This window comes from Vulpes lagopus, chromosome 3 (assembly GCF_018345385.1).
Source record: "Vulpes lagopus strain Blue_001 chromosome 3, ASM1834538v1, whole genome shotgun sequence".
Lineage (NCBI taxonomy): Eukaryota > Metazoa > Chordata > Mammalia > Carnivora > Canidae > Vulpes > Vulpes lagopus.
This window is the reverse complement of record NC_054826.1, coordinates 84,606,088-84,633,558: the sequence shown is the minus strand read 5'-3', so window position 1 is coordinate 84,633,558 and position 27,471 is coordinate 84,606,088. Positions and strand designations below refer to the sequence as shown.

At 37.1% G+C, this 27,471-nt stretch overlaps 1 protein-coding gene across 1 annotated transcript in view; it reads left to right on the top strand.

Moving 5' to 3' along the window:
* The window catches only part of LYST (lysosomal trafficking regulator), a 174,124-nt gene that overhangs the window by 24,256 nt on the left and 122,397 nt on the right, over positions 1–27,471 (top strand). The window contains 6 exon segments of the mRNA XM_041747828.1: positions 2,413–2,611; positions 15,421–15,511; positions 17,670–19,749; positions 21,153–22,182; positions 23,876–24,037; positions 25,470–25,626. Coding sequence (XP_041603762.1) covers positions 2,420–2,611; positions 15,421–15,511; positions 17,670–19,749; positions 21,153–22,182; positions 23,876–24,037; positions 25,470–25,626 — 3,712 coding nt within the window. The 5' untranslated portion in view covers positions 2,413–2,419.

Here is a 27,471-nt window from a genome sequence, read left to right as displayed (position 1 = left end):
TGGCATCTGGTGCTTTTTTGAAATGATTTCCTCAGTAATTGTCATGCCTAAATATTGATGTTAATTTTCATTATTTTAATTTCTGGAAAATAGGCACTAATTATAAGCACAATTTTTAAGTTTCTCACGTCTTTAATATTGCTAAAGTTGCAGTGTGCCTTGTAATGAATGTTGTCTAGTTAGCACTGGCAGCAGGCTGACCTCGGTAAGGGAGTTGTTCCTCATGAGGGGACTTGGTCATGGCTGTTCATATCAGCATTTCAGTTGAGTTATATGCATCGTAGGGACTATACCTGATGAGTTTTAAATGTTTCCAAGTTTAAACTATTTCCAGTTTGGGAAACTTCCTGCTGATCTGTCTGGTAAGATCAGGAAAGTTCCAGCATCGAAACTTACAGAATGATGGCAGTATCTTTGGAAGAAATCTCAGGAACAGTAGTAGTGTAGCACTCTTAAAAAATGGTGCATGGTAAAAAAAAAAAAAAAAAAAAAATGGTGCATGGTGGGTGGGTCTTAATGGCCTACAAGATGATAGTGTATGAAACATTCTAAGTGATAAGAAGGTATTGTGTTATACTTTAACTGGCAGTTATTTGTTTTAATGGTACACTAAATAATTATGTACCTTAAAATCAGTGACAAATTAGGTGAAATAAGTAAATAAAATTGGATAACAATAGCTTGAATATAAATAAGTTTATATATTATGTAAATATGATAATATATACTTAGTTTTATTGTAATTTAAAATTTTTTGATTTATTGAACAATTTTACCTTATGAAAACTTCACAAAGGGCCAATATTTATATAAGAGAGGATATTGCTACATTTTAGGATAATGAGTAATGTAACTTTTATTTTTTATGTTTTTTCCTAGTGATCCAACGGTATTAAAAGTAATGATCTTTGTTATGCTACAGAGGGGATTGTTATAGTAATAATAATACCTAGAATTCTGATGGGAATCCAGGACTAAACCATCAGGTCGAAGAATGAATAGGAACAAAAGTAGTATTAGGAATTTCTTTCGTCTCTCCCTTTCATGTTTATCTGCTTCCCTTTGCATCCTAGTGGTTCATTTTCACCCAGTTGGCTTCTGAGCCTTAACTACCTCATAATGACTACGAAGGCCATCTCTTTAGTGACTTTTTGGCTCATCAACTATGTCCCTTAATTCAAATTCCCATGAAGCACAAAGAGCCTGATTGGCCAGATGCCTCTTTGCAAGCTGCATCATACAAGTCACATCTGGCAGCCAGATGTTTGTTGGCTGCTCCTAAATCAGGTGTGCTTCAGTTGATTAGGGCTCAGAGGCTGACCTTGCTCCCTGGCAATAGGCACAGTCCTATGGTCCACTGCCTTCTCAGCAGGGGGGAGGAGGTAGCATCCCCCTTGCCAAAGTGGATGAAGAAAGACTGACTCCACAATGTATATCTTAATTTAATCTCTCCAAGTTAAAAATTTTAATGCTGGGTGTTTCAAAATTACTTTTAGCCCTAAGATGAAATTCTTTTTTTTTTTTAATTTTTATTTATTTATTTATGATAGTCACAGAGAGAGAGAGAGAGAAGCAGAGACACAGGCAGAGGGAGAAGCAGGCTCCATGCACCTGGAGCCCGATGTGGGACTCGATCCCGGGTCTCCAGGATCGCGCCCTGGGCCAAAGGCAGGCGCTAAACCGCTGCGCCACCCAGGGATCCCCCTAAGATGAAATTCTTTGGGAATTTTATTGTTCATGATTTTTTCCTTTCTAAATAGTTATACTTTTTTCTTTATATTGATGTTTTTCCTCTCTTCTGTCTGCTTTATCTCGTTACTTTCCTTGATCCTAAAATGTCACATTGCCCTTTGATTTAAATGTACAGTAAGAAATGAAGTGATGTAACTTCAGCTGCTGGAATTCTTCAATTTTTATTTACCTAACGGTAAATCCCTTTTCTCTCCATTAACTGAACTCTGGTTGTTGTGGGGGAGGGTGTACCACTCACTGATTGTCAGTTCCAGAAAGAGTGTATATTTTTAAAAGATCATTCATATTTATAAATCATGTAGAGCAAGAATATTTTATAAGTAATGGGTTTATTTTTATTCTATGATGAGGCTATTTAAGAAGGTCAAGATCTACCTTAACTGCCACCACTCACTAGTGTATCTTATATCTAGGTACTTTCACTCCCTATTCTTGGTTATGCTCAGGGAGTACCACACTCAGGACTAATTTCTGCCATGTAAGAATATTTAAGGAGCACCTACTAGATCAGAACTATGTCTGAAAATAATATAGCGTTAAATACCAGTGATCAATAATTTAAAGTCAGTCTTTGATTAAAAACAAACAGCCTTCAAAACACTTAGTTTTAAACATAAACTTTCATTTCTCTAATCTTTTTTTGCAATATTTATTTTATAGCTCGGTCATGAGCATCGACAGTAACTCATTGGCACGTGAATTTCTGACGGATGTCAACCGGCTTTGCAATGCAGTGGTCCAGAGGGTGGAGGCCAGGGAGGAAGAAGAGGAGGAGACACACATGGCTACCCTTGGACAATACCTTGTCCATGGTCGAGGATTTCTATTACTTACCAAGCTAAATTCTATCATTGATCAGGTAACATTTTCATATCAAATAATTTTTTATCAGTATATTATAGTTGATTACAGATGCATAATTTCTGGGTTGTGTAGTTTCTGAGAGTCTCTTTGAGATAAAGTCCTATCTCTCACGTCACTCCAATAAGGGAAAGTAACCCCATTTATGAACATTCTGTTTATTTGAATACTTTTCAAAATGTCTGGAATGTCTTAGGATTTTAAATGGCCTTTCTTCTAAAATGATTTCATATATATTATGTTTTTTATCCTAATATCAGTATGAGATAACTATGATTATTAATAGAGACATAAGATTATGATTCAGAAAAACATTTGCACTTTCAAGAAGTGTCGGGTATGCTTTTGAAAGGTTTAGTGTAATTATATTTAGAGAGCTTACTAATTCTGGGGTGAAAGTAGAGAATCCTTAAACCAATAATTATTGGGTCCTTTAGCTTGTATACATCCAGTTTTTTATACCTCATTGTGTGTGCTTAAAATATGGTCTGAACAGAAAGTATTTTGCTGTTTCCTTATTACAGAATTAACAGAATTCTAAAGTTAGTTGGGAAATAGAGATGCCATCCAACCTTCTTTTTTGGATGAAAACTGAGATGCAGGGCAGCCTGGGTGGCTCAGCCCTGGGTGGGCGTGATCCTGGGGGCCCGGGATCCAGTCCCACGTCAAGCTCCCTGCATGGAGCCTGCTTCTCGCTCTGCCTGTGTCTGCCTTCTCTCTCTGTGTCTCTCATGAATAAATAAATAAAATATTAAAAAACAAAAGAATACTGAGAAGCAGAACATTAACTAACTCAGACAGGGTTAACTTGTAGCCCAAACATGATTTATGTCTTTACTTAATTTTAGTAAAAAAACAAATATGTATTTTATGAAAGAAAAATTATATTGTCTGCTTTCAGGGGACTAATTAATGTAGTTAGATAATATTTCAGTTAACTTGAAAAGATGATAAGGTCTCTGTAGCACCAATATGACATTGTTCAACACTTAGCAATGTTACTGGCTTTAGATAGAAACTTAACTATGTTGAAATTTCTTTGCTATCAAGGCATTTTGCTAATGAATACATATATTGGATTAAAAACAGAAACTAAAATTAAACAATGTCTCTGTTTTTACTCTACACTGAGGAACCTCACAAATAAATATCAGGGAGTATTTGTTCATCGTGGTGTCCATCTGTCATGAAATTGTCCAGAATATTTTCCAAAATAGTATGTATTGTTACTCCTTTTCATGAATGTTCTTTATTAAATGCGTGACTATATGTAATTTGGTTTTTATGTTTTGTATGACTTTTCCATAAATGAATGTTAAATTTAGAAAAAATGATTTGTTAGATCATGTATAGTGATTTTTATTTCAAAATTTTGATGACTTAGTAAGCATATCATGCTCTGTTCATTTTCTTCACCTATATTAGAACGTTTCAGTGCTTTTTTTTTTTTTTTAGGATATCCTATAAGTAGCATCAGAAATATCAAATACTCAGGAATAAATCTAATAAAATATGTACAAATTTCTGTACATAATCCAATAAAACATTGTTGAGAGGAACTAAAGACAATCCAAATAAATACATAGTTTTTTGTGTGTTGGAAAAATCAGTATTGTAAGGATACTTGTTTCCTCCAAATTGATGTATAGATTCCAGTGCAGTCCTAATCAAAATCTCAGTAGGTTTTTTTTAATTAAAGCGGTAGACGTTAAGATATAACCCATATATCATAGAATTTACCTATTTCACATGTACAGCTCAGTGGTTTTAGCACAATTACAGATATGTGCAACTGTCACCATATTCAATTTTAGAACATTTTCATCACCTTAAACAGGGACCTGTAGCTGTCATTCCCCAGCCCTCCTATCTCCCTCAGCCCTAAGCAGACACTAATCTACTTTCTGTTTCTATAGATTATATACTTTCTTGTAAGTCATGAAATACCTTAAATATATTATTAAATGACTAAAATCATTCAAGTCATAATTGCAACAATATTTTTTACTAGGGTAAAATCTTGTAATATCCTGTATTCCCTCTTCCTCAGTCATTCACTTTTGGAATATCTGTAGCAATGATAGTATGAATAGTAGAAGTAGAGAGCAAATAAATAACCATTTAAAAAATAGGGCTTATTGACATTTAATTATCTAAACCAGGAAATGGGGATCCCTGGGTGGCGCAGCGGTTTAGCGCCTGCCTTTGGCCCAGGGCGCGATCCTGGAGACCCGGGATCGAATCCCACGTCGGGCTCCCGGTGCATGGAGCCTGCTTCTCCCTCTGCCTATGTCTCTGCCTCTCTCTCTCTCTCTCTGTGTGACTATCATAGATAAATAAAAATTAAAAAAAAATAAACCAGGAAATGGATGATAATTTGGGTCTTTTTTTTAAATTAATTTTTATTGGTGTTCAATTTACCACCATACAGAAAAACACCCAGTGCTCATCCCGTTAAGTGTCCACCTCAGTGCCCGTCACCCATTCCCCTCCAATACCCGCCCTCCTCCCCTTCCACCACCCCTAGTTCGTTTCCCCGAGTTAGGAGTCTTTATGTTCTGTCTCCCTTCCTGATATTTCCCAACATTTCTTTTCCCTTCCTTTATATTCCCTTTCACTATTATTTATATTCCCCAAATGAATGAGACCATATAATGTTTGTCCTTCTCCGATTGACTTACTTCACTCAGCATAATACCCTCCAGTTTCATCCACGTTGAAGCAAATGGTGGGTATTTGTCGTTTCTAATTGCTGAGTAATATTCCATTGTATACATAAACCACATCTTCTTTATCCATTCATCTTTCTTTAAGGGGAATTTAATTGTGTAGGTTCAATCATTTAGGGTGGAATCAAAACGGTAGATTCAAAGCTGTGCATTTCAAGAGGAACTTCAGCTTCTATATCTGTGCTTCTCATGAATAGGAGCACTTCTTGGGTACTCTGAGCAAGAGGGAAATTAAGCCCCTACCCTTCCACTTTTGTGCACGGACTTTATAAATAGATATTTGGTAGAAATAATGAAACAGACTTTTTATTGCTATATATTTACATGTAGTGAATACACAAATGTAAAATGTATGGTTGGATGAGTTTTGACAGTTACAAACACCTGTGTAACCACAGCCTCAATCAAAGTTTAGAACATTTCTACTCTAGAAAAAGGTTTTCACGCCCCTTTTCAGACAGCCTTCCCCTTTCCCGACTGCAACACAACCACAATTCTAATTTCTAACATCTAAGTGTAGTGTTGCTTGTTCTAGGATTTCATATAAATGAAACCATGCGGTATGTACTCTTGTGTCCCAAAGCTCTATCCATTATGTGTGAATTATGTGATTCACCATTATGTGTGAATCAATATGTAGCTCACCATGTTTTGTTTCTGTTCAGTATTTTGTTGTATGGATATATCACAATTTGTTTGACTGTTCACCTGTTGTTAAACCATTTGGCTTTTGTTTCCATTTGGCTATTATGAATAAAGCTGCTGTGAACATTCTTTAAAAAGTCTTTGTGTGAATATATTTTCATTTTTCCTGTTTAAATATCTAGGCATGCAATTGTTGTATCAAAGGGTGGGTGTTTATAAGAAAGTACCAAACTGTTTTTTCAAGGTGGTTGTGCCATTTTTCATTCTTACCAACAATGTAGGAGAATTCTAGGTGTTTTACATCTTCTCTGATATTTGACATTGTCAATCTTTTTATTATTAGCCATCCTAAGTGAATATGAAGTAGTATCTCACTGATTTTAATTTACATTTCTCTAAAAACTAATGATGCTGAGCACTATTTTAGGTGTTCATTGGTCATTTGTACATCTTCCATTGTGAATGTCTATTTAAGTTTTGTGCCCATTTTAAAAGTCAGGTTATTTGCTTAATGTCCAGTTACAGTTTATTTTAAATGTATTCTGGATACAATTCTTTGTTGGATTACAAGTATGTTCTTTGTGGCTTGCCTTTTCAATTCTTAACAATGCCTTTAGAACAGCAGACTTTTTGTGTGAATACTGTGTTTTGTATTCTTTCTAGGAAATCCTTATCTTGCATCCCAATGTGGCAAAGATGTCCTGTGTTGAATTTTTCCTAGAAGCTTTTTAATTAGTATTTTTATTTAGGTCTGTGACACACATTGAAATAATGTTTGTGTATGGCATGAGGCAGGAGCTACGGTTCCTTCCTCCTCCTCCTCCCCACACAGTAACCATGTTGTTAATACCTCTGGGTTTTTCCTAGATTTCTTTTATCAGAATGAGGGAGTTCTCATCTGTTCCCAACCTGTTAAAATGTTTATCCTGAATACATATTGGATTTTGTAAAATACCTTTGCTGAATCTATTGAGACTATCATATTTTTTTTATTCTATTAATATGGGTGAATTACATGATGGTTTCTAAATGTTGAAACCATCATTTGTACTCCTGGGATAAAACCCATTTGGTCATGATTTATTATATAGACAAATTAATCTGTCTATTCTTTAGAAAAAAATACTCTCCTTGAATAGCAAGTATATGTTCTTTTCAATGGTTAAAGATGTCATGGTTGAAGTTTATATGCAGAACTTTATAGGTTTTTTGAAAGAAAATTTGTCCAGCCCAAAAGTAAGAGTTATCTTAGATTTTAATCTTGGCACCAGTATCAATGAGATAGGTGACTTCAGTTCATGATCTAACTGCTTCATATCTGTGTATCCTCATCAGGAACAATTTAAATACATTAAGTTGGATGACTTAATATATAAAAAGTATTTATTTTCATATAACATTTGATAATAATAGTTTCAGATTTTTTCCTATACCCTGGTTATAGATATATATAGCTTAATTCTGATATAATAAATAGAAAATCACAGTAATTTGTTACTAACGTGTGATAAATACTACTGTTTAAACTTCAATATATAAATTTCCATACCTGTTCACACTTTATGAATGTTCTATAAAGTTGTTACTTATTTTGCTGAGTAAAATATGCAGTTTTATTGGAGGAGGTTATACATTTATGAACAAAACATTATTTAAAAATTATAATAGGTTTCTTTTCTGAGCTATTTTCTGTGTAAGAGAGTACTTTTTTCTTCTTTCGTTTTTGTAGTATTATCACTTTAATATATAGTACTACATAAATGGCCTATCATTATAATATATAAAATAAGTATAGTAGAAAAATAGCAGACCTTTAGAAGTGTGCTACAGAGTTTATTCACTGCTTTATTCAGTGGGCCATTAAGTTCCTACTAAATGCCAGCACTTCTGCTAGATGCAGAGATGAAAGAACAGAGACTGTCCTTACCAGGAGCTCTTAGCTTTTGAAGAGACAGACAGATTGAAGAAAGGCAATGATGACAAAATGGTGTGAAAGTATTTGGGGGGGAGCACAGAGGAGAGGGCCATAAGGAAATGCTTCTTAGAGAAATTGGCATCTCTAAGTAGGAATTAGCAATGTTAAAAGGGAGGAAGCATTAGTCCAGGGGAACTGCAAAATGCGGACCTTGGAGGCTAGAGAAGAAAGAACTTTCAGTAACCTGAAAGTAATAGTTTAGTGGGGTTGGAGCAAAGGCTGCATGTGTGGTTTTGGCTAGTCAGAGGACTGGAAGGCAGAGGCCGTATGATGGCAAGCCTTGAATACCGTATTAAGTTGAGTAAAGGTATTATAATAAGTGAACTTCAGTTTGCTACTCTAGTTCTACAGATTCTGTTTACGCATGTGGCAAGATCTATTTGTTTGGCAAGATCTGTTGTTTGGCAGGAATGAGGGAGTAGGGAGATGCTGGTTTTCCTACTTCGAGGAGGGACAGTATCATTTTGGCCACTAGACGGTGGAGCTATCCTCAGGGAGTAGGTAATCTGGTGAGTTATCTTTCTTCATACCCAGGTTAATAGGAGCAATGAGTATATCAGTTTATTGCCATATAACAGACCACATTCCAAAAACTTAGTAGCATAAAACGATAACAGTTTCTTTGCTCATGTTTCTCTGAGTTGGCAGCTCAGGTAGGCTTAGCTGGGATCGCCACCTCCTCTTCTTGTGGTGTCAGCTGGGCTTATCTCTGAATGTGCGGTCTGTTGGATGGGGCTGTCAGCCAGGCTGCCTCAGTTCTCATCCACATGGCTTCTCCTATTTTTGTAGATGAGGCTCAGCTTCTTTACATGGTTCTAGAAGCATTCCAAGAGGGGAGCAGAGAGGCTGCAAGGTGTCTGTCACTTAACATCATTTATGCCACATTCTGTTGGTCAAAGCAATTCACAAGACCAGCATAGAATAAAGGGATGGTAACATAGACTCCATCATTTCAGGAGAAGATAATTGGTGGCCATATTTTGTCTACCGTAGTCTCTTCCCTGGCCGCAACCTTTAGCATTCTTCCCACATCCCCTCTCCCACATGACTCTCAGATTATCATTGCATTCTGGCTTCAGGCTTGAACTTCCTGATTTCATGTTATGCAGCAGTTCTGGATGCAGATGAGGTTTCCAGGTGTAGTGCTCTAGTTACAACTCTTCTTGATGGAGAGACTTATGAACATAAAAGCCACACTCACCCTGGGTAGGGACAAGTTAACCACACTAGATGCACATATTCAAAAAGGAGAGTGACTGGAGGCATGTAGCAGTCACTGATCCACTGAACTCCTGGCAGGCACATATTGTTGGTCCCCCTCTATTCTTGGAGCAGGGAATGTTTTTCTTCTGTGGTAGTGCTTCCCTAATCCATGGTTCTCCAGGGCTCTTGGCTCCACCCTCCAACACATCTTCTCTTTTCCTTAAGAGACAGCTTATAATATGCAGCTTTCTCACCCTGCTTCACACCTGTAGAAAAGTGGGGACCCAGTGGTCTCTATTCATTTTGAATTGTCTCTGTTCCTTTTAGTCCAAGCTGTTGGTATTTTTTAATAATACAACTTTCTTTAAAAATGTTATGGGTTTCCTCTGAATTTTAATGGGGTCCCTCACATCCCCCAAAAGCACATCTATAATTGTTTTTGAGACAGACCTCTCTACTTTAGGAATGTAAAGCTTGTGTGAAATAATGCCTACAAGATTCTTAATAATACTTTTATCTAGGTTATAGGATTTACTAGATACCACCTAAAGTCTTTCTGGAGTCCTAAGAAAGAGTAATACAGCCATTTTATAACCCTGCTTTGCTGAGAGGGGAGGAGGAAAGGCAACAGGGACTGGTTGGGCAAACTGTGGCCTGCAGACCAAAATTCTGCTGCCAGTAATCTGTTCTTGGACAGCCCACAAGCTGAGAATAGTTTTTGAATTTTTATTTTTTAAAAATATTTTATCTATTTATTTGACAGAGCACAAGCAGGGAGAGAAGCAAGCAGAGAGAGAGAGAGAGAGAGAGAGAGAGAGAGAGAGAGAAGCAGGCTCCCCACTGAGCAGGAAGCCTGATATGGGGCTCGATTCTAGGACCCTGAGATTATGACCTAAATGGAAGGCAGGTGCTTAACCAACTGAGCCACCAAGGAGCCTCTAATTTTTGCTTTCTTTTTTTTTTTTAAGATTTTATTTATTTATTCATGAGAGACAGAGAGAGGCAGAGACACAGGCAGAGGGAGAAGCAGGCTCCATGCAGGGAGCCCGACGTGGGACTCTACCCCCGGTCTCCAGGATCACGCCCTGGGCCAAAGGCTGCTGAGCCATCCAGGCTGCCCTAGTTTTTGCATTTTTGAGGAGTTGTTAAAAGAAGAATATACAGCAGAGACCACGTGTGACTAAAAAAGCCTAACCTGGGGACACCTGGGGGGGCTCAGTTGTTGAGCATCTGCCTTTGGCTCAGAACGTTATCCCAGAGTCCTGGACGTGAGTTCCACATCGAGCTCCTTGCATGGAGCCTGCTTCTCCCTATGCCTATGTCTCTGCCTCTTTCTCTGTGTCTCTCATGAATAAATAAATAAAATCTTAAAAAAAAAAAAAAAGCCTAAGATGTTACTCTCTGGCTGTTTGCAAAAAAAGATTGCAATCCCTGTTATCATCTAAGAAAACTATGCGTATAGTGTTTGACATCAGTGGGAAAAGGCAGTACATTTAGCTATACTGAGACATCAAAAATGTTTGACAAAATTAATCCATTCTTAACAAAACTTTGAAGAATAGATTAGGAATAGAGGGTGTTATATACAAAGAATAGAAAAACTAGTAATATTTTTTAGGAAGAAGCTCTACAATAAGAATAGCTCTTTACGACTATTTCTGTGTGATATCATTAGTTTTAAAAACATGCAGTAGTAAAGTGGATCATGAAAGTAGTGACAGCTAAAATGTGGGAAGGATGAAGAAATGAAAATACCATTTTTAAAGCAATATAGACAGGAAAACCCAAAAGGTCATTGTTTCATTTAGCCACAGCTATATAGCTAGAAAATACAAGAAAAATTCTGTTTATGGTATTAATGAAGAAATGTTCTTATATATATGTGTATATACACATGTACATTAGAAGTAATTATAAAATTCAGAAATAAAAGACTTAAGAAGTAAAGGACTTGTATTTCTGTTTACATCTGGGACATTAAATTTAATTAGCATGTCAAAATGCTGATTTAAAGTAATAACGTTAATACCAATTAGTTTAACTTCAGTAGTCTTCTGTCACATTCTGATGGAAGTGCTAAGCACTAAACTTAGCCTGTCATCCTGAGGTCCTCAAACCCCACTCATCTGGTACCAACCTGCCTTTACAGCCCCCTGGACACTGTCTGCCTTGTGTCTCAGCCTTTTCCACTGATTCATTTGCCCTTTATCTCCCATTCTAACACTATTACTTCTGGATGACTAGGGTAGGCAATGAATATTCCTGTCTAAACACTTGAATTGTGGAAAAACAGTGCCTGACACTTGGTAGGTACCTAAAATATGTTTCTTCAATTGAGCTAACAAATTACCACCTGAATGAGTGATTTTGCTGTGTATTATTGCTGTGGGGAATTTAAAAAGTCATGTTGTATGTAGTCCTTTTCCCTGCAGAAGGGGAGACATAAAAATGTAAGTATTAAATGAGGTGTGGTGTGATTTCTATCGATTGGACAGTCTAGGAATAGCCAGGAAATCCATCTGTTTATGGCATATACTGCCAAATATGGCATATTGAGAACTTTCTCCTTGTTGACATGAGGTAACATCCCATTCCTCTGGACACAGCAACTGATTAGGAACTTGGGAGAGGAAAACCAGAACTTTGTTTGATATGGAGGAGTGCAAGCTCTAGTTTGCCAGGATGCCTGCAAATAAGAGAAAAAGATTTTATGACCTGCAAAGGGATAGAATTACATGTGTGATTTCTTTTAAACTTGAAAGAATAATCTGGAAACATGTAGTACCTAAAGAAAGTAATAGATCCAGAGGATTATCAAGGGCTTCCCCAGGGATGAATTGTTTAGAAATCATTGTGATTGAATAAAGTCAAGAGTCATTCACTCACTGTTATATTGGGCCATGGGGCGGCGAGTGATGTTCTCCTTGGGACTGCAATTCCAGCAGAGGTGGCAAAAACCAAAATCCTACACTTCAATCTCATTCTTTTTGAAAGGCCCATGGTTTCCAAAAAATAATCCATTTGGTGAAATGGGGGCAAAGGCATGAAGTCCTGAGTAGGGGTGGGGAAGACAGTCAAGTTGGGTTGATGTGGGAGAAAAAGCTTCACTAAAGAGATTTTGCTGGGGTGGGCCTCAAAAGAATCCTATAGCTAAGTGGGAATGAGTGAGAGAAGTTGCAGACCATGCGTCATGCAGAGGCTGGGAGGCAGGAATGCTAATTCGCATAGCAGTGATGATTTGCCAGTGTACTGTTGTGGAGCAAGGGCTGTGGCACTTCACACACTTTTAAGGTTTCTGCAAGCTCTGTTAGAATGATATTAGTTCATCAACCAAAGGTAAAGACTCAGACCAGAAGGACTCTACAGGAGTAGAGTAAAAAATGTAAAATTGGTTTACATTTTTTAAAAGACCATATACATTTGGCTGGCATCTTTAAAAATGTCAAGGTGCATACTGACTGTGAGCTGTACATGAAAATGTTATCCAGACCTCTTTAGTCTTCCTAATTTTGAAGTAAAGCACATGGAAATAGGCTCCTTGGAAATAATTTTGATTTTGCATCCAGAATTTAAAGTCATTCGTGCAGATAACATTTAACATCCAACTCTTTACTGGGTATTGGGTGTCAGGAAAGAGAGGTGACCGCGAAGGACTAGGGCCTGGGCTTGGGAGTCCATTCTCTGAGAGAGGACTGGGAAGTGTGTTTGTAAAAGTTTCCCATCATATTTAGAGATAAATCCAAACTCCTTTACGTGGCCCACAGGCCACACGAGATCTGACACTGTCCACCTTACCACCTATGCCCTCCAGTCTCATCTCCTGGCACTCTCCCCCTTGCTACTCCAGCCACACTGGTCTGCTTGCTGTTCTGTGAAATAACCAAGCCCATTCCTGACCCTCTATATACTTCCCTAGGAGCTTCTTTTCTGCAAATCTTTGCACGGATTCCTTCTTCTCTTTAAGTATCTGCCTAAGTGGCCCATCCTGAACAGCCTATCTAAATGTCAGTTTATAATCCCTGTCCTGTTTAATTTTCTTCATAGCATAGCATTCTGTCTGAAATTTTCTTATTCATACCCATTCTTTTCCAGCTCCCCTGCTAGAGTATCAGCTTTATGAGAAGGTGAATTGTCTTCCTTGTTCACCACTCCATCCAGTGTCTGGCATTCAGACATTAACAATTCAGCAAGTTATTTGCCGTACCAGAAATCAATCTGGAACATGATATCTAACTTGCCCGAGGGGGGATTAGAGAAGTCACTCCACAGAGGAACTTGCCTGAAGAATCAGTAGGCATTGGGGAGATGGGAGGGTGGTGGTAGAGAATTGCAAGAGCAATGCCTGTAAGGAAGATGTATTGGGGGGTACAGGCCTGTGGTTTTACAAAACCTGACATGGGGATGGGTCAGGGTTGGTGGTGGGAGCTGAAACTGGATAAATCAATAGGAATCACATCATGAAGGGTCTTCAAAGCCTGAAAAGAAGTTCAGATTTTTACTTTTGAAGTATTTTCAGCCTTTTCATAACCAGAGCACTAGAAGGAATAGTCTGAATGCCGTATCCCTGCTTTCTCATTCCCTTTCAACTCTGAAGCCCACTGCCCACTTTCAACTCTGTACCCTTATCACTACATTAACACTGTAGCCAGTGGCCCTCTACTTGACGAGTGTTTTTCTGCCATCATCTTACCAGCTAAAGAACAACAGCTCTTGACCTAGTTGACTTTTTTCTTTACTGAACTGCTCTTTTCCCTTGATTTCTCTGGTTCTTCATCTCTGGGGAAGTACTTCTCGGCTTCCTTGGCAGGCTTCTCTCCAGCACTACCATTCTTCATTCTTGAAGTGTTGCTCTCCAGAGCTCCATTCCTATCCGTCCTCATGTCATTCTGCATTCCATCCTTAGGAAATCTCCTGTGTCCTTGACTTCTGCCCCAGTGACTCCCAAGTCTTTTTATGTACTTCACATCTCTTTCTTAAGGTCCAGATCTATATATCCAACTGTTGACTAAAAAGCTCTCCCCATTTTAATATCCCATAGACAACTCAAACTTAACATGTCCAAACAGTGGATCATCATCTCTGTCCCTATCTAGTATCAGTCTTAAATTTCCTATCTTGTGAAGACATGTATCAGTCACCTTGTTGCCTAAACCAGAATTCTTTAAGTTCTTCTGGATCTTTCTTTTTTCCTCCCCTTCCACTCTATAGATAATCAACTGCAAGGCATTTCAGTTCTTCCTTACAATTTCTCAAGTATGTCTCCTTTTCAATTTTACTGTAGAGCACTTCCGTTTATCATTATCTCTCATCTGGATTATTGTTTTCCTGCCTCTAACACTGGTCAGTCCCTTTCCCTCCCCACCCAATTCTGTCCTTTATACAATGTGGTCTTTCTAACAAGCAAATTGGATTATATTATTCTGCCTTCCTCCCCACTAACTGAAGTGAGGAACTGGAACTTGATTTGTCATGAATTCCTTGACCACTCATGTCCCCAGTGCCCCAATCTAGCTCTCTAGCTGCAGTCCCACTTCCACACTTCTAACTGGTAATGATCGCTCCTTTTTTTGAATTCCTAAACTGAATATCTGTATCACATTTGAGTACTTACTTATACTACATGCCTTCTATTGTTCTTTAACTGTTTGTGTGTATGTATTTTATGGACCAAATGAGGGGACCTTCTCCAGGACCAGATCCTCCAGAAAGGGTAATACAGTAAGCACTGTGGACATAGCGTGCAGTCAATACATATTTATTAGATTACTTTCACTAATAAGTCTTTCTCTCTTTATATATATTATTTATTATAACATCAATTTCTCTTTTTAAAATTGTGTTCTCTGAGTTTTACGTTTAACTGCATGAAGACTTTGGTTTTCTAGTAGCTTCATGTTATCAGTTTGCTAATTAATAGGGCTTAACTTTTCATTTTCACCTAGCGAATTTGTTTTTTTCATAGGTGAGAAATTCTTGCCATGTGTATGGTGGTGATAACAGCTATTTTGGGAAAAAATCTGCGAGACTGTGCTAAATACCATCAAATAGTCTTACATTCTTATGTCATTGGAAAGGTTTATAAATTGAAAAGTACCACAGCTTTAATTGGACTTAAGATAGGTTAATTTGGTTCTTAGTTTCTCAAATGCAACCTTTCAAGAAAAAGGATATTTTTGGTTCAATTTCAGACAAGGTACTAGGAATTATGTGTCTCCGAACCTCAGAACATGAAGGATTGCTTTGTTTCTAATACAGGCATTGACATGTAGAGAAGAACTCCTTACTCTACTTCTGTCACTTCTTCCACTGGTATGGAAGATACCTGTTCAAGAAGAAAAGGCAACAGGTATGTTTCTTTTATCACATTACTTGTGTTATCAAAATTCCACCAGGAAAAGAAGTTCCATGGAAAAGTTCCTTCTGTCTTAATAGTTGATACAGAACTGTGTATATTAGCATGATACTTGACATGAGAAATTGTTTAGGCAAGTGCATTTTTATTTCTGCTAATAATACAAAACCATGGTGCTTCATAGGGGATTACTCAGATGTAATGATTATCAGAAAATATACGAAGAACCAGAACACTTAGTAGAAGGAGTAAATCTAGGTGTGTGACCCCATCAGAGAAATGGATAGTGGAAAGTATGAAGAAAGAAATGAAAGCTCCTTTGCTTATTTTAAAGACTGCTTTCTATTACTAGTACTCTACCAGTGACTTTTGCAATTTGGTTTTTTTAATGTTCTTTGAAGGGATTAATTTGAAGTAATATTTTGTTTCAAGACTGGGTAGAATTATTACACTGAAGGTCAATATATACCTTTAGTTTTTGATTTGAAAACAATTTTTTTAATTACACACACACACACACACATCATAATAAGTATATGAAACTTAGTTTAACCATTTCAGTGGAAGAATTAACAGTTTAACAATTTTCCCCTTAACCATTTCTGGGATATGTGAATTGTGAGATGTTTAATGATCTCTCAGGTTAAACATAAATCCTCCTATATTGTATTTTAATGCCATATGTGACATTTTAATACATTTCTGATACAAAGCTCTCTTTTTTAGGGGATTATCTAAGGCCTTGTAATGTTTAACTCTGCTCTCGGTTTCTTCTGAATTTGTAGAATTCACAAATTGTTTATCAGTTAAGATATCTGACTGGTGTTCTTTTGGGAAAGTTATCTTCATTGCCTGATGCTTTTGTATAGGTAGAATTTGTCAGACTCCTTTTAATTTTTCCCCTTCCTCTCTTAATTAAGGCACAGATCTTTTATTTATAGATTGTTATTTATTCATTCTAAATTACAACTATATTTTTCATGTAGATCTTACTATATACTATTGCAAGGGGAAAGACCAATTTTATTAACTTTTGAATTAGTAAGGAGGATTTATTAATTTCCCCAAGAAGTAGATATTGCATGCAGGCCACATGCCAGGCCCTAGGTTGAAATAGAGGATGAAACAGAGATGTCTGCATCTAGTTCAATGTGTGGTACATTCAGTAAATATTTTGAATGAGGAAATGTTTTAACCTTAATCTTAGAGAACAGTTGGTATCTATTATATGATTTTAAAATAATTTTGGAAAATCTTAAAGTTCTTAAGTCATGTCAGGGATATAAACTAAATGCTATTTTTGAGAATATAATACACTCCTGTTTCTTTTTTTTTTTAAGATTTTATTTATTAATTCATGAGAGACACAGAGAGAGAGAGAGAGAGAGAGAGAGAGAGAGAGAGGCAGAGACACAGGCAGAGGGAGAAGCAGGCTCCATGCAGGGAACCCGATGCGGTACTTGAGCCCGGGACTCCAGGATCACGCCCTGGGCCGAAGGCAGGCGCTAAACCGCTGAGCCACCCAGGGATCCCCTACACTCCTATTTCTTAATCAGTGGAAGTATTGGAGGAGATTATTAGTAAAATGGTGCAAATAGTAATACTAAATCCTAGATAATCTATGGTCTCATGTTGGTGTCAGAGTGCAGTGTAATGGTATTAAATCAGATTTACTTCCCTTGTTTTGTTCTCCTTTGTTGTTTTCAAAATCAGTTTGTATCCTTTGAACTAATGCTACCTGGTACTTAGCATGAGAAGAAAAAGTGTGTGATAGAGGCATCTGGGTGGCTTAGTCAGTTAAGTGTCTGTCTTCAGCTCAGGTCATGATGTTGGGGTCCTGGGATCGAGCCCTGTGTTGGGCTCCCTCCTCAGCAAGGAGTCTGCTACTCCATCTCCTCTGCTCCTCCTTCCTGCTTGTGTTCTCTCTCTCTCTCTCTCTTTCTCAAATAAATAAAATCTTAAAAAAAAAAAAAAGTGTAGAGGGAAGTGATCCAGAGACATAACAAATAGCTAAAAGAAATCAGCCCCAGTAAAAATAAACTGAGGAGAAGCTCCTAAAGTGGAAGATAAGTAAGAGAGTAATCACCTATACAAATAGATTTTGAAAACATATTAAGGTATTATTCTAAATTTCCTTTCTCTATTTTATTAGATTTTAATCTACCATTCTCAGCTGATATCATCCTGACCAAAGAAAAGAACTCAAGTTCACAAAGATCTACTCAGGAAAAATTATATTTAGAAGGAAGTGCCCCATCTGGTCAGGTTTCTGCAAAAGTAAACATTTTTCAAAAAAGCAGACGACAACGTAAAACTACCCACCGCTATTCTATAAGAGATGCAAGAAAGACACGGCTCTCCACCTCAGACTCAGAAGCCAATTCAGATGACAAGAGTGTAGCAATGAGTAAGCACAGAAGACCCCGTCTGCTGCAACATTTTGTAACACAATCTCCTAAAGAAGACCACCTTACAGCTAAACTTGACCGCTTACCAACCAAAGAAGAGACTCCTCCTGACACCATGGCTTTGGAAAATCCCAAGGAGGTTATTCCAAGACTGGAATCAAACACTGACATCCTGAGTGAGCCAGCTGCCTTGTCCATTATCAGTCACATGAATAACTCTCCTTTTGACTTATGTCACGTTTTGTTGTCTTTATTAGAGAAAGTTTGTAAGTTTGACATTACCCTGAATCATAATTCTGCTCTAGCAGCCACTGTCGTGCCCACACTGACTGAGTTTCTAGCAGGCTTTGGGGACTGCTGTAATCTAAGCGACAATTTGGAAAGTCAGATGGTTTCCACAGGTTGGACTGAAGAACCGGTGGCTTTGATTCAACGGATGCTTTTTCGAACAGTGTTGCATCTGATGTCAGTAGATATCAGTACTGAAGAGATGATGCCAGAAAATCTTAGGAAAAATTTAACAGAATTGCTTAGAGCAGCTTTAAAAATTAGAACTTGCCTAGAAAAGCAGCCTGACCCTTTTGCACCAAGACAAAAGAGAACACTACAGGAGGTTCGAGAAGGTTTTGTGTTTTCAAAGTATCGTCATAGAGCCCTTCTTTTGCCTGAGCTGCTGGAAGGGGTTCTGCAGATCCTGATCTGCTGTCTTCAAAGTGCAGCTTCGAATCCTTTCTCCTTTAGTCAAGCCATGGATCTGGTTCAGGAATTCATTCAGCACCATGGATTCAATTTGTTTGAAACAGCCGTTCTTCAAATGGAATGGCTGGTTGTAAGAGATGGAGTTCCTACTGAGGCCTCAGAACATTTGAAAGCCCTAATAAGTAGTGTGCTGAAAATAATGAGCACTGTCAAAAAAGTGAAATCAGAGCAACTTCATCATTCAATGTGTACAAGAAAAAGGCACAGACGATGTGAATATTCTCACTTTATGCACCACCACAGAGATCTCTCGGGTCTTCTGGTTTCCGCGTTTAAAAATCAGGTTTCCAAAAACCCATTTGAAGAGACTGCAGACGGAGATGTTTATTATCCTGAGCGGTGCTGCTGTATTGCAGTGTGTGCTCACCAGTGCTTACGCTTACTCCGGCAGGCTTCCCTGAGCAGCACCTGCGTCCAGATTCTGTCAGGTGTTCATAATGTCGGAATATGCTGCTGCATGGACCCCAAATCTGTAATCATTCCTTTGCTCCATGCTTTTAAATTGCCAGTACTGAAACATTTCCAGCAGCAGATATTGAGTATCCTTAACAAACTTATTTTGGATCAGTTAGGAGGAGCTGAGAAACCACAAAAGATCAAACAAGCAGCTTGCAATATTTGTACCATTGACCCTGATCAACTAGCCAAATTAGAAGAGACACTGCAGGAAAACTCATGTGATGCTGAACCATCCCCAAATCTATCCAGCCTTTCTTACAGATTTCACGGGATCCTGCCCAGCAGTGGATCTGAAGACTTGCTGTGGAAGTGGGATGCCTTAGAGGCTTATCAGAATTTTGTTTTTGAAGAAGATAGGTTACATAGTATACAGATTGCAAATCACATCTGCAATTTAATCCAGAAAGGCAATGTAGTTGTTCAGTGGAAACTGTATAATTATGTGTTTAATCCTGTGCTCCAACGAGGAGTTGAATTAGCACATCATTGTCAACACCTTAGCATCACTTCAGCTCAGACTCATGTATGTAGCTATCATAACCAGTGTTTGCCTCAGGAAGTGCTTCAGATTTATTTAAAAACTCTGCCTACACTGCTTAAATCAAGGTTTGTATGTGTGCACGTGTGCAGATACTTTTTCTTATTGTGTGCTTTTGAATGTCTTTACCCATGATTCTGCCCTAAGATTTAATTTTAGTTTAACAACAAAAAAAGTTACTGTCCCATGTCAGAATTTGTTTTACTTTTATTGATTGATTGATCTATTTCTGTATTTATTTATTTCATTTTATTGGAGTGGTTATAGAGGAGAGCATCGAGCCATTGATTTTTAATTTCTCAGTGGAAATAAAGTGAAGTTTTAGATATACTTCTGAGGAAAAAATGGACACAACACAGATATCCAACAGTATAGGCAAGGTTAAACTAAGTAATTTATATTTAGACAGAATATTATTAGCCATTATAAATAATGTTTACAAAGAGCATACCATGACATGAAAAACTGCTTATAACATTTTATCAATAAAATATACAAAATTAAAAATATCACCTACTTATTTATAATTTTGTGAAATACACACAGAACCAAAATGATAATTATTTGTGAAGGCAGTAGATTGAAGGGGATCATTATTTCTTAAATACCACATTTACATTTATTATGTACATAATGTATATAGAAAAAATAGAAAATACAGATAAGCAAAAAAAATTAAAATTACTTAGAATTCTACCAATGAGTTTTTCACATTTTGTGATTGTCAAGACTGGTCCTTAAAAAATAATTTTATCAATAAAGCTTGCTTCTGATTGTCTGGCCTTTCAAATTAATGCATATACCATTTTAAAAACATAAAATATAACCTATATATCATCATTATCTTCTTAATTTCTGACATTGTTTAAATAGAACTGACTTGATTTGAAAGTTTTGTAACTCTTTGGTCATATTTGTGAACAACCTGGATCTTTGCTGAGCTGACTTATTACTAGGATTCCAGTGATCCAGATCTGTGACAGAGACAGAGCTGAAAATCTTCAGATCTGTAGTTTGGTTCCTTCTCTCTGTGAGGTGCAGATGTAAAGCAAACAAAAAGTCCTGAGTAAACCACAAGGCAGACAAATGAATGGACACACAGATGTCTGCCTGTTTTCAGAGTTTGTGCATCTCAAGTGTAGAAGTGGTTGTGGCATTTAGGATTTATACAGAATCTCCCCTTTGGGGAAAAGTATTCTTCCCTGAACTGGTTTCATTTAAATTGGGATGCATGTAATCTATTCTTTCTAAATGATGCTAGAGTTATATGTGCAGTATTTGAAGAAGGGCATGAAAGTAATTAGAAAGTAATTTGAGATCCTGATCTAATGAAGAATGCCAGCCAGATAATTGATGAATTAGATTAGTGTTTAGTAAATACCACATGCAGCAATGACATATTTAAATAGTATATGTACTTATTTATAAATGTGTCTGTGTGTAAATCTTGCGTATTTTTTTTCTTTCACAGGGTAATAAGAGATTTGTTTTTAAGTTGTAATGGAGTAAATCAAATAATTGAATTAAATTACTTAGATGGTATTCGAAGTCATTCCTTAAAAGCATTTGAGACTCTGATAATCAGCCTAGGGGAACAACAAAAAGATTCTTCAGTTCCAGGTATTGATGGGATAGATGTCGAACAGAAGGAATTGTCATCTTTAAATGTAGGTACTTCTTTTCGTAACCAGCAAGCTTACCCAGATTCTCCTCAGAGTCTTAGCAAATTTTATGCCAGCCTCAAAGAAGCCTATCCAAAGAAACGGAAGTCTGTTAACCAGGATGTTCATATCAACATGATAAACCTGTTCCTCTGTGTGGCATTCTTATGTGTAAGTAAAGAAGCAGAATCTGATAGAGAGTCAGCCAATGATTCAGAAGATACTTCTGGCTATGACAGTACAGCGAGTGAACCTTTGCATCATATGCCACCATGTTTATCTCCCCAGAGCCTTGTCTTGCCTTCTCCCAAACATATGCACCACGCAGCAGACATATGGTCCATGTGTCGTTGGATCTACATGTTGAGTCCAGTTTTCCAGAAACAGTTTTATAGGCTTGGTGGTTTCCAAGCATGCCACAAATTAATATTTATGATCATCCAAAAAGTGTTCAGAAGTCATGAAGAGGAGCAAGGAAAAAGGGAAGGAGACCTAAATGTACATGAAAACCAAGATATAAAGAGAACTTCTCAACCTGAGATCACCATGAAGGACGATTTATTATCTTTGACTATAAAGAGAGACCCCACACCATCAGAACTGTGTAGTTTAAACAAGAGTCCTGACAGTTTAGGTAAATTAGAGTCACAGCATATTTCGTCCATAAATGTGAGACATATTTCAGCTACTGAAGCTGCTCCTGAGGAAACAAAGGTATTTACGAGTCGAGAGAATGAGACCTCACTTCAGAGCATACGACTTTTGGAAGCCCTTCTGGCCATTTGTCTTCACAGCACCAGAGCTAGTCAGCAAAAGATGGAATTAGAGTTACCTAATCAGGTAATAACTTGTCCTTTGTTCAGCTGTTGTGCCATATATATGTTTACTTATTTCAAAGTTCTAACATAGTACTATTGTTTTGTTTTTCCAAAGATTCTAAGTTTTGAGAAGCTCCTGTATGCTTAGCACAGTACCAGGTACTGTGAAGGACAGAGGAGTATGTGACCCAGTTCATGCCCTCAAGAAGTGTATAGTTTAGTTTGAAATGCAAAATGCACACATGTCAAGGTTACCAACCCTGAAAGACATTCGATACACATCAAATGTCAGATGAGTAATAATGGACTTTGTGTTTCAAAGTTTATTTTATTTTATTTTATTTTTTGTTTCAAAGTTTAGACTACAGTCTCAGTGTGATACTGTTTGGTGTCCTGCTCAGGTCCCCTTTACCAAGCTGATGCACCCGTCTGCCACCTGCTACAAGGACTCACATCTACACTCATCTTCTGTAGTTGTGTGGGAAGGATGCTCGTAGCCAGTGATGCATGGAAGTAGCTCTGTGGAGTGGGGACAGTCTTTGTGGTGCCATTCAGGCTCCAGAGTTTCCCATGGAATTAGGCTGGAGCCAAGCATTTATTATATGGATTCTCTCTCCACCCCACCCCCCACCCCCAATATATTCTGCTTTCCTAATTATCTTACAGATTTATCCTGAGGGCATTTCCCAACTGAAAAGGAAATCCGCAGTTTCAGGCCCTGCTTCTAAGGAAACTTCAAATATGGCAGATCCCCTGTTAATACCTCATCCCTAACTGTTCTGTCAGCCAACAGACTCTCCCAACTGCCGTTCCATCTCCCTACTTCCTCCTATCTAAAAAATCTTGATGTTTTCACATGCTCACAGTTAAAAATCCAAACTCTTTTGGACAGCATTCAGAGCCCTTCAGTGTCTTGTTCTCACTTCCTTACCTATCTTCATCCTCCTGCCATCCTTTTACCATGCTGCCATCAACCACTGAGCTGGCTGGCAGCTTCTCAAGATGCCACTCTTTGTTATTACTTCCATATGGTTTTCCACCTCGTATACTCTCCCCGTCTGCCCCCATGCCTGCTGTCTACTACTTGTTCTTCATCATTCATCTCATACAAACCCTCCTCTGGGACACGTACAGGTCTCTCAGGCACCTTCTCTCCTTTTGTTTCTTGGAGAACTTTTATAGCTCCACTGTGGTCATCATCATATCTATGTGTATCTGAGGGAATTCCTTAAGGGAGAAGTCAGTTTCATATCCATCTTTATGGCATCATCACCTAATACAGGACATAGGCAAACAGCAAGAGTTTCCTTCAAAGACAGAAGGGAGGGAGTAAAGGGAGAGGGGGAAAGGGATTAGAATGTAAGTACTTCTTAGAGTCTTACAGAAGCTCTAAGAATAAGTCATTTGTAAAATGTAGAGATGGTTAATCAAAACTCTGAAGTTTCAATTAATCTTTTTTGTGTGTGATACAGTTAATTTATGGTACATTAAAATTCAGAATGAAATAAGATTAGTGAAGCATTTGATAAATAAAAATGTTATTATTAATTGTAATGGTAGGTATTTGTATAAGAGCTAGATATTTATAGTCATTTTACTTCCGTATCTACTACAAATAAATGGACTAGCTTTCCACTTATTAAGTATTAATTTTGTCACTTTAATTTTTTTAAAGTATGTTATTAATTTTCTTAATATCCTTTATTTCACCTTAGAACTTTACTGTGGAAAATATATTGTTTGAAATGAGGGACCATCTTTCCCAGTCAAAGGTGATTGAAACAGAATTAGCAAAGCCTTTATTTGATGCCCTGCTTCGAGTTGCACTGGGGGATCATTCAGCAGATTTTGAACACCATGATGCTATGACTGAGAAGGTACGGACAAGATCCCGTTATGTTGTTTGGGTCTGACCAGTAGAGGCAGATGTGTGTGGGATGGGACGAGGGCACTAATGAATGTGGTTAGAATGCAATACAGGATTTGGTCAGGTGAGTTCTGTAGGTTATATCTCTATCATGTAAGATGGACAGTGTTTACTCAGTGCCCTATTTCATAAAAAACAGGAGAGCAATGAGACATGCTTTTTTTTTTTTCATCTAAGCTGACAGTTTACTGTGAATTACTCTCAGTAAGATAGAAATGTATTATTTGATTTGATAAGTCCTACATATAACTGATAGTTTATTAAATGATAATTCAGGGATGGTAATGACTCAGCTATCTTTTCTGATCCTATATTGGTACAGTTAGTATTTCTAGAACCTTCTATCCACTTTAATTTTAAATCACTCAACAGAAAAATGACTAGTATTTGCACAGAAATTAGCAATCATAGTTTTTAAATTATTTTTTTCTAAAAGGACTATTTTTTTTCCTGTAACAGTGATGCATATTTAGTTCACTACCCTCTTCTTTCATGTTTCTTTTACCTTTAACTAATTGTCATCTGTCCTTTATGTAACTTCTTTTTTAATTTCCCTGTCTAGCCGTATATATGACATTTTATAATCTCCTGCCACAATATTTATGTTGCTTTTTGTCATAGCTTTAAAAAACTTACTGAAATATCAGCTGATGCCTTCATATTCCTGAATCCATTGTTTTTCTGGAAAATGTTAAAATACCTACTTTATTCTACTTTTAATTAATGTTGTTGCAGTAATACAGTACTCTGAGATTAAGTGAAAATGTTTTCTAAAATGAAGGTATTGGTAGCATTTTTATAAGAAAAGATTTCATGCTGCAAGATATTGCACCAGAAGTTAATGCTAAAACTCTTGATTTTTGAAATGCTTGTAGACAATATTTTTCTGAAATCTTGAAATTAATCCCCTTGAATAATTTTTATGTCTACTCTGGTTATCTAGCTACTGAAAATTTTTATTTATAAAAATCCTATGGAGAAGTCTTCTTCCATGAACAAATGTGTAAAAACAATATTTATTTCCTAGCATTAAATTATAAGAAGTATAATTCTACCTGATTGTAGTTTCTAGTCGTTTCCTATTATATAACTAGACGGAAATTTTATAGACTTCTTTTTCAGTAAAACTGAAATGACCTATAGCTTCATCTGTTAGAGACCCCCGTTTCTGAGATGTTAATAAAGTTGAGAGATTCTGGAAAATTTTGCTGCATGAATTTCATAATTTATAGTGCTTCATGTTGATTCCTGAGATTTGTTTTCTCAAAGAAAACACTGAAGCCTCCCTTAAAATGACTAATAAACACTGAGTAATAAACATTCTAGTATTAAACATGAGCAGATATTAAAGCTTTTGCCTTCTAATTGCACTGATCCTATAGAGTCATCACTCTGAAGAAGAATTGTCACCTCAACCTGGTGATTTTTCAGAAGAAGCTGAGGATTCTCAGTGTTACAGTCTCAAACTTTTGCTAGAAGAAGAAGGTTATGAAGCAGACGGTGAGAGCAATCCTGAGGATAGTGAAACCCGAGATGATGGTAAAATATCACTGAAGTACTTGTGATTAGATTTGCAAGTCAGATTATTAACTAGCAAAATAGTTACAATAATACCACTTTGGAATTTTGTATTGCCTTGCAATTTAAAAAGTGCATTGCTTCATTTTTATTTGATCTTAAGAATAGATCCTGGCATTTGTATATGCAACTTAAAACAGATATATTTTGTTATTGTCAACATTGACTGAATTCCTGAGAATGCAAGGGAAGAGGGAGTCCCTGCTTTCATCGATATTCTAGTAGAAAAAATAAACAATAGGTGTCAGAAGTGAACAACATAAAGAGAAAAAAACAAGGTGATGTGATAGTGATTGGTTGGTCAGAGAAAGCCTCACTGAAGATGTTCGGTTTATATTGAGGCCTAAATTTTAAAAATCTATCTTGGCAGAGACTGACAGGAAGAACATTTTAGGCAGTTTGTTATAAAGATTAAATAATATAAGGAATACAGGCATCTTTTTGTGACATTCAAGGATTTGTTACATCCAGGGATGCTGCAGCACAGATTTCTTCATAGCTCACCACAACCTGACTTTTCCCTAGGATGGAACTACATTGCACATGATCCTTTCTCTCTGGGCTTAAAACTTGGGTAGAGCAAGCAGAACAAGTTGATTGAAGCCAAGAGCTCTCTGGGAGGGCTTCATCTTTTTAATGTTGGCTTTATACTGTCCCAGTACTGCTAGTCTTCACTGTTTCCAGGAGCTTGTCTTCCTCAGTCTAGTTTCTCTTTCCCATTGAATGAAGAAATAATCACAGATGTCCTGAAAAGGGCTTAATGGGCCCATAGAAAGTATTTGTTGGGCAGCCCCCGTGGCTTAGCGGTTTGGTGCCGCCTTCAGCCCAGGGCGTGATCCTGGAGACCCGGGATTGAGTTCAGTGTTGGGCTCCCTGCATGGAGCTTGCTTCTGCCTCTGCCTGTGTCTCTGCCTCTCTCTCTCTCTCTCTCCCCCTCTTTCTCTGTGTCTCTAATAAATAAACAAAATCCTTAAAAAAAAAAAAAGTATTCGTTTGTGTATAATAGAGTGAAAAGAACAAAAGCACAGCTACAAATTGAAGAATCTGCATATGTGTGTGGGTATATATAAGCTACGTATATAGCTTACTTGATTTATTGAACTATTCTTGTTTGTTTCTAGTTTTATTAAAAAATAAGTGACATATATCACTATATAAGGTTAAGTTATACAGCGTGATGGTTTGATTTACATATTTTGTGAAGTGATCATCATGATAGTATTAGTTAACATCCATCATCTTATATAGGTAAAGTAAAAAGAAAAGAAGAAAAAAATTTCTCCTTGTGATGAGAACTTTTAGGTTCTATGCTGCTGACAACTTATTTATGCATCACGCAGCAGTATTAACTATGTCTATTACATCCCTGGTGCTTATTTATCTTGTAACTAGAGGTTTGTGCCTTTTGACTACGTTCTTCCATCTCTCCCCACCCCCACCTTCTGAACAAGTGCTTTTGAAAAAATATTAGTTCAATGGTGTTGATTTTATCGGTGTACTGATATTTTATAACGACTTGTTCCTTTTATAGGTTTGCTAACTAGATCTTAATTTAAAGAACTCTGGTCTATGTAGACATTTATAAATTTCTTAACTACGTGAACATTTTTTCAAAGAGCACAGTGGTCACTTTTAAGAGCACATCAGTCAAATTTTCCAAAATGTAATATTCAGCAACTGTTTCTCGCTTATGAAGAAGACAAAAGATAGAGTTCATCCAACCAATAGCCAAACCTATTATTTTAAAAAGAACTGAGCAGGCAAATGAACTACCCTATGATTTAGGTATTTTGTGAGTCAGAAAGT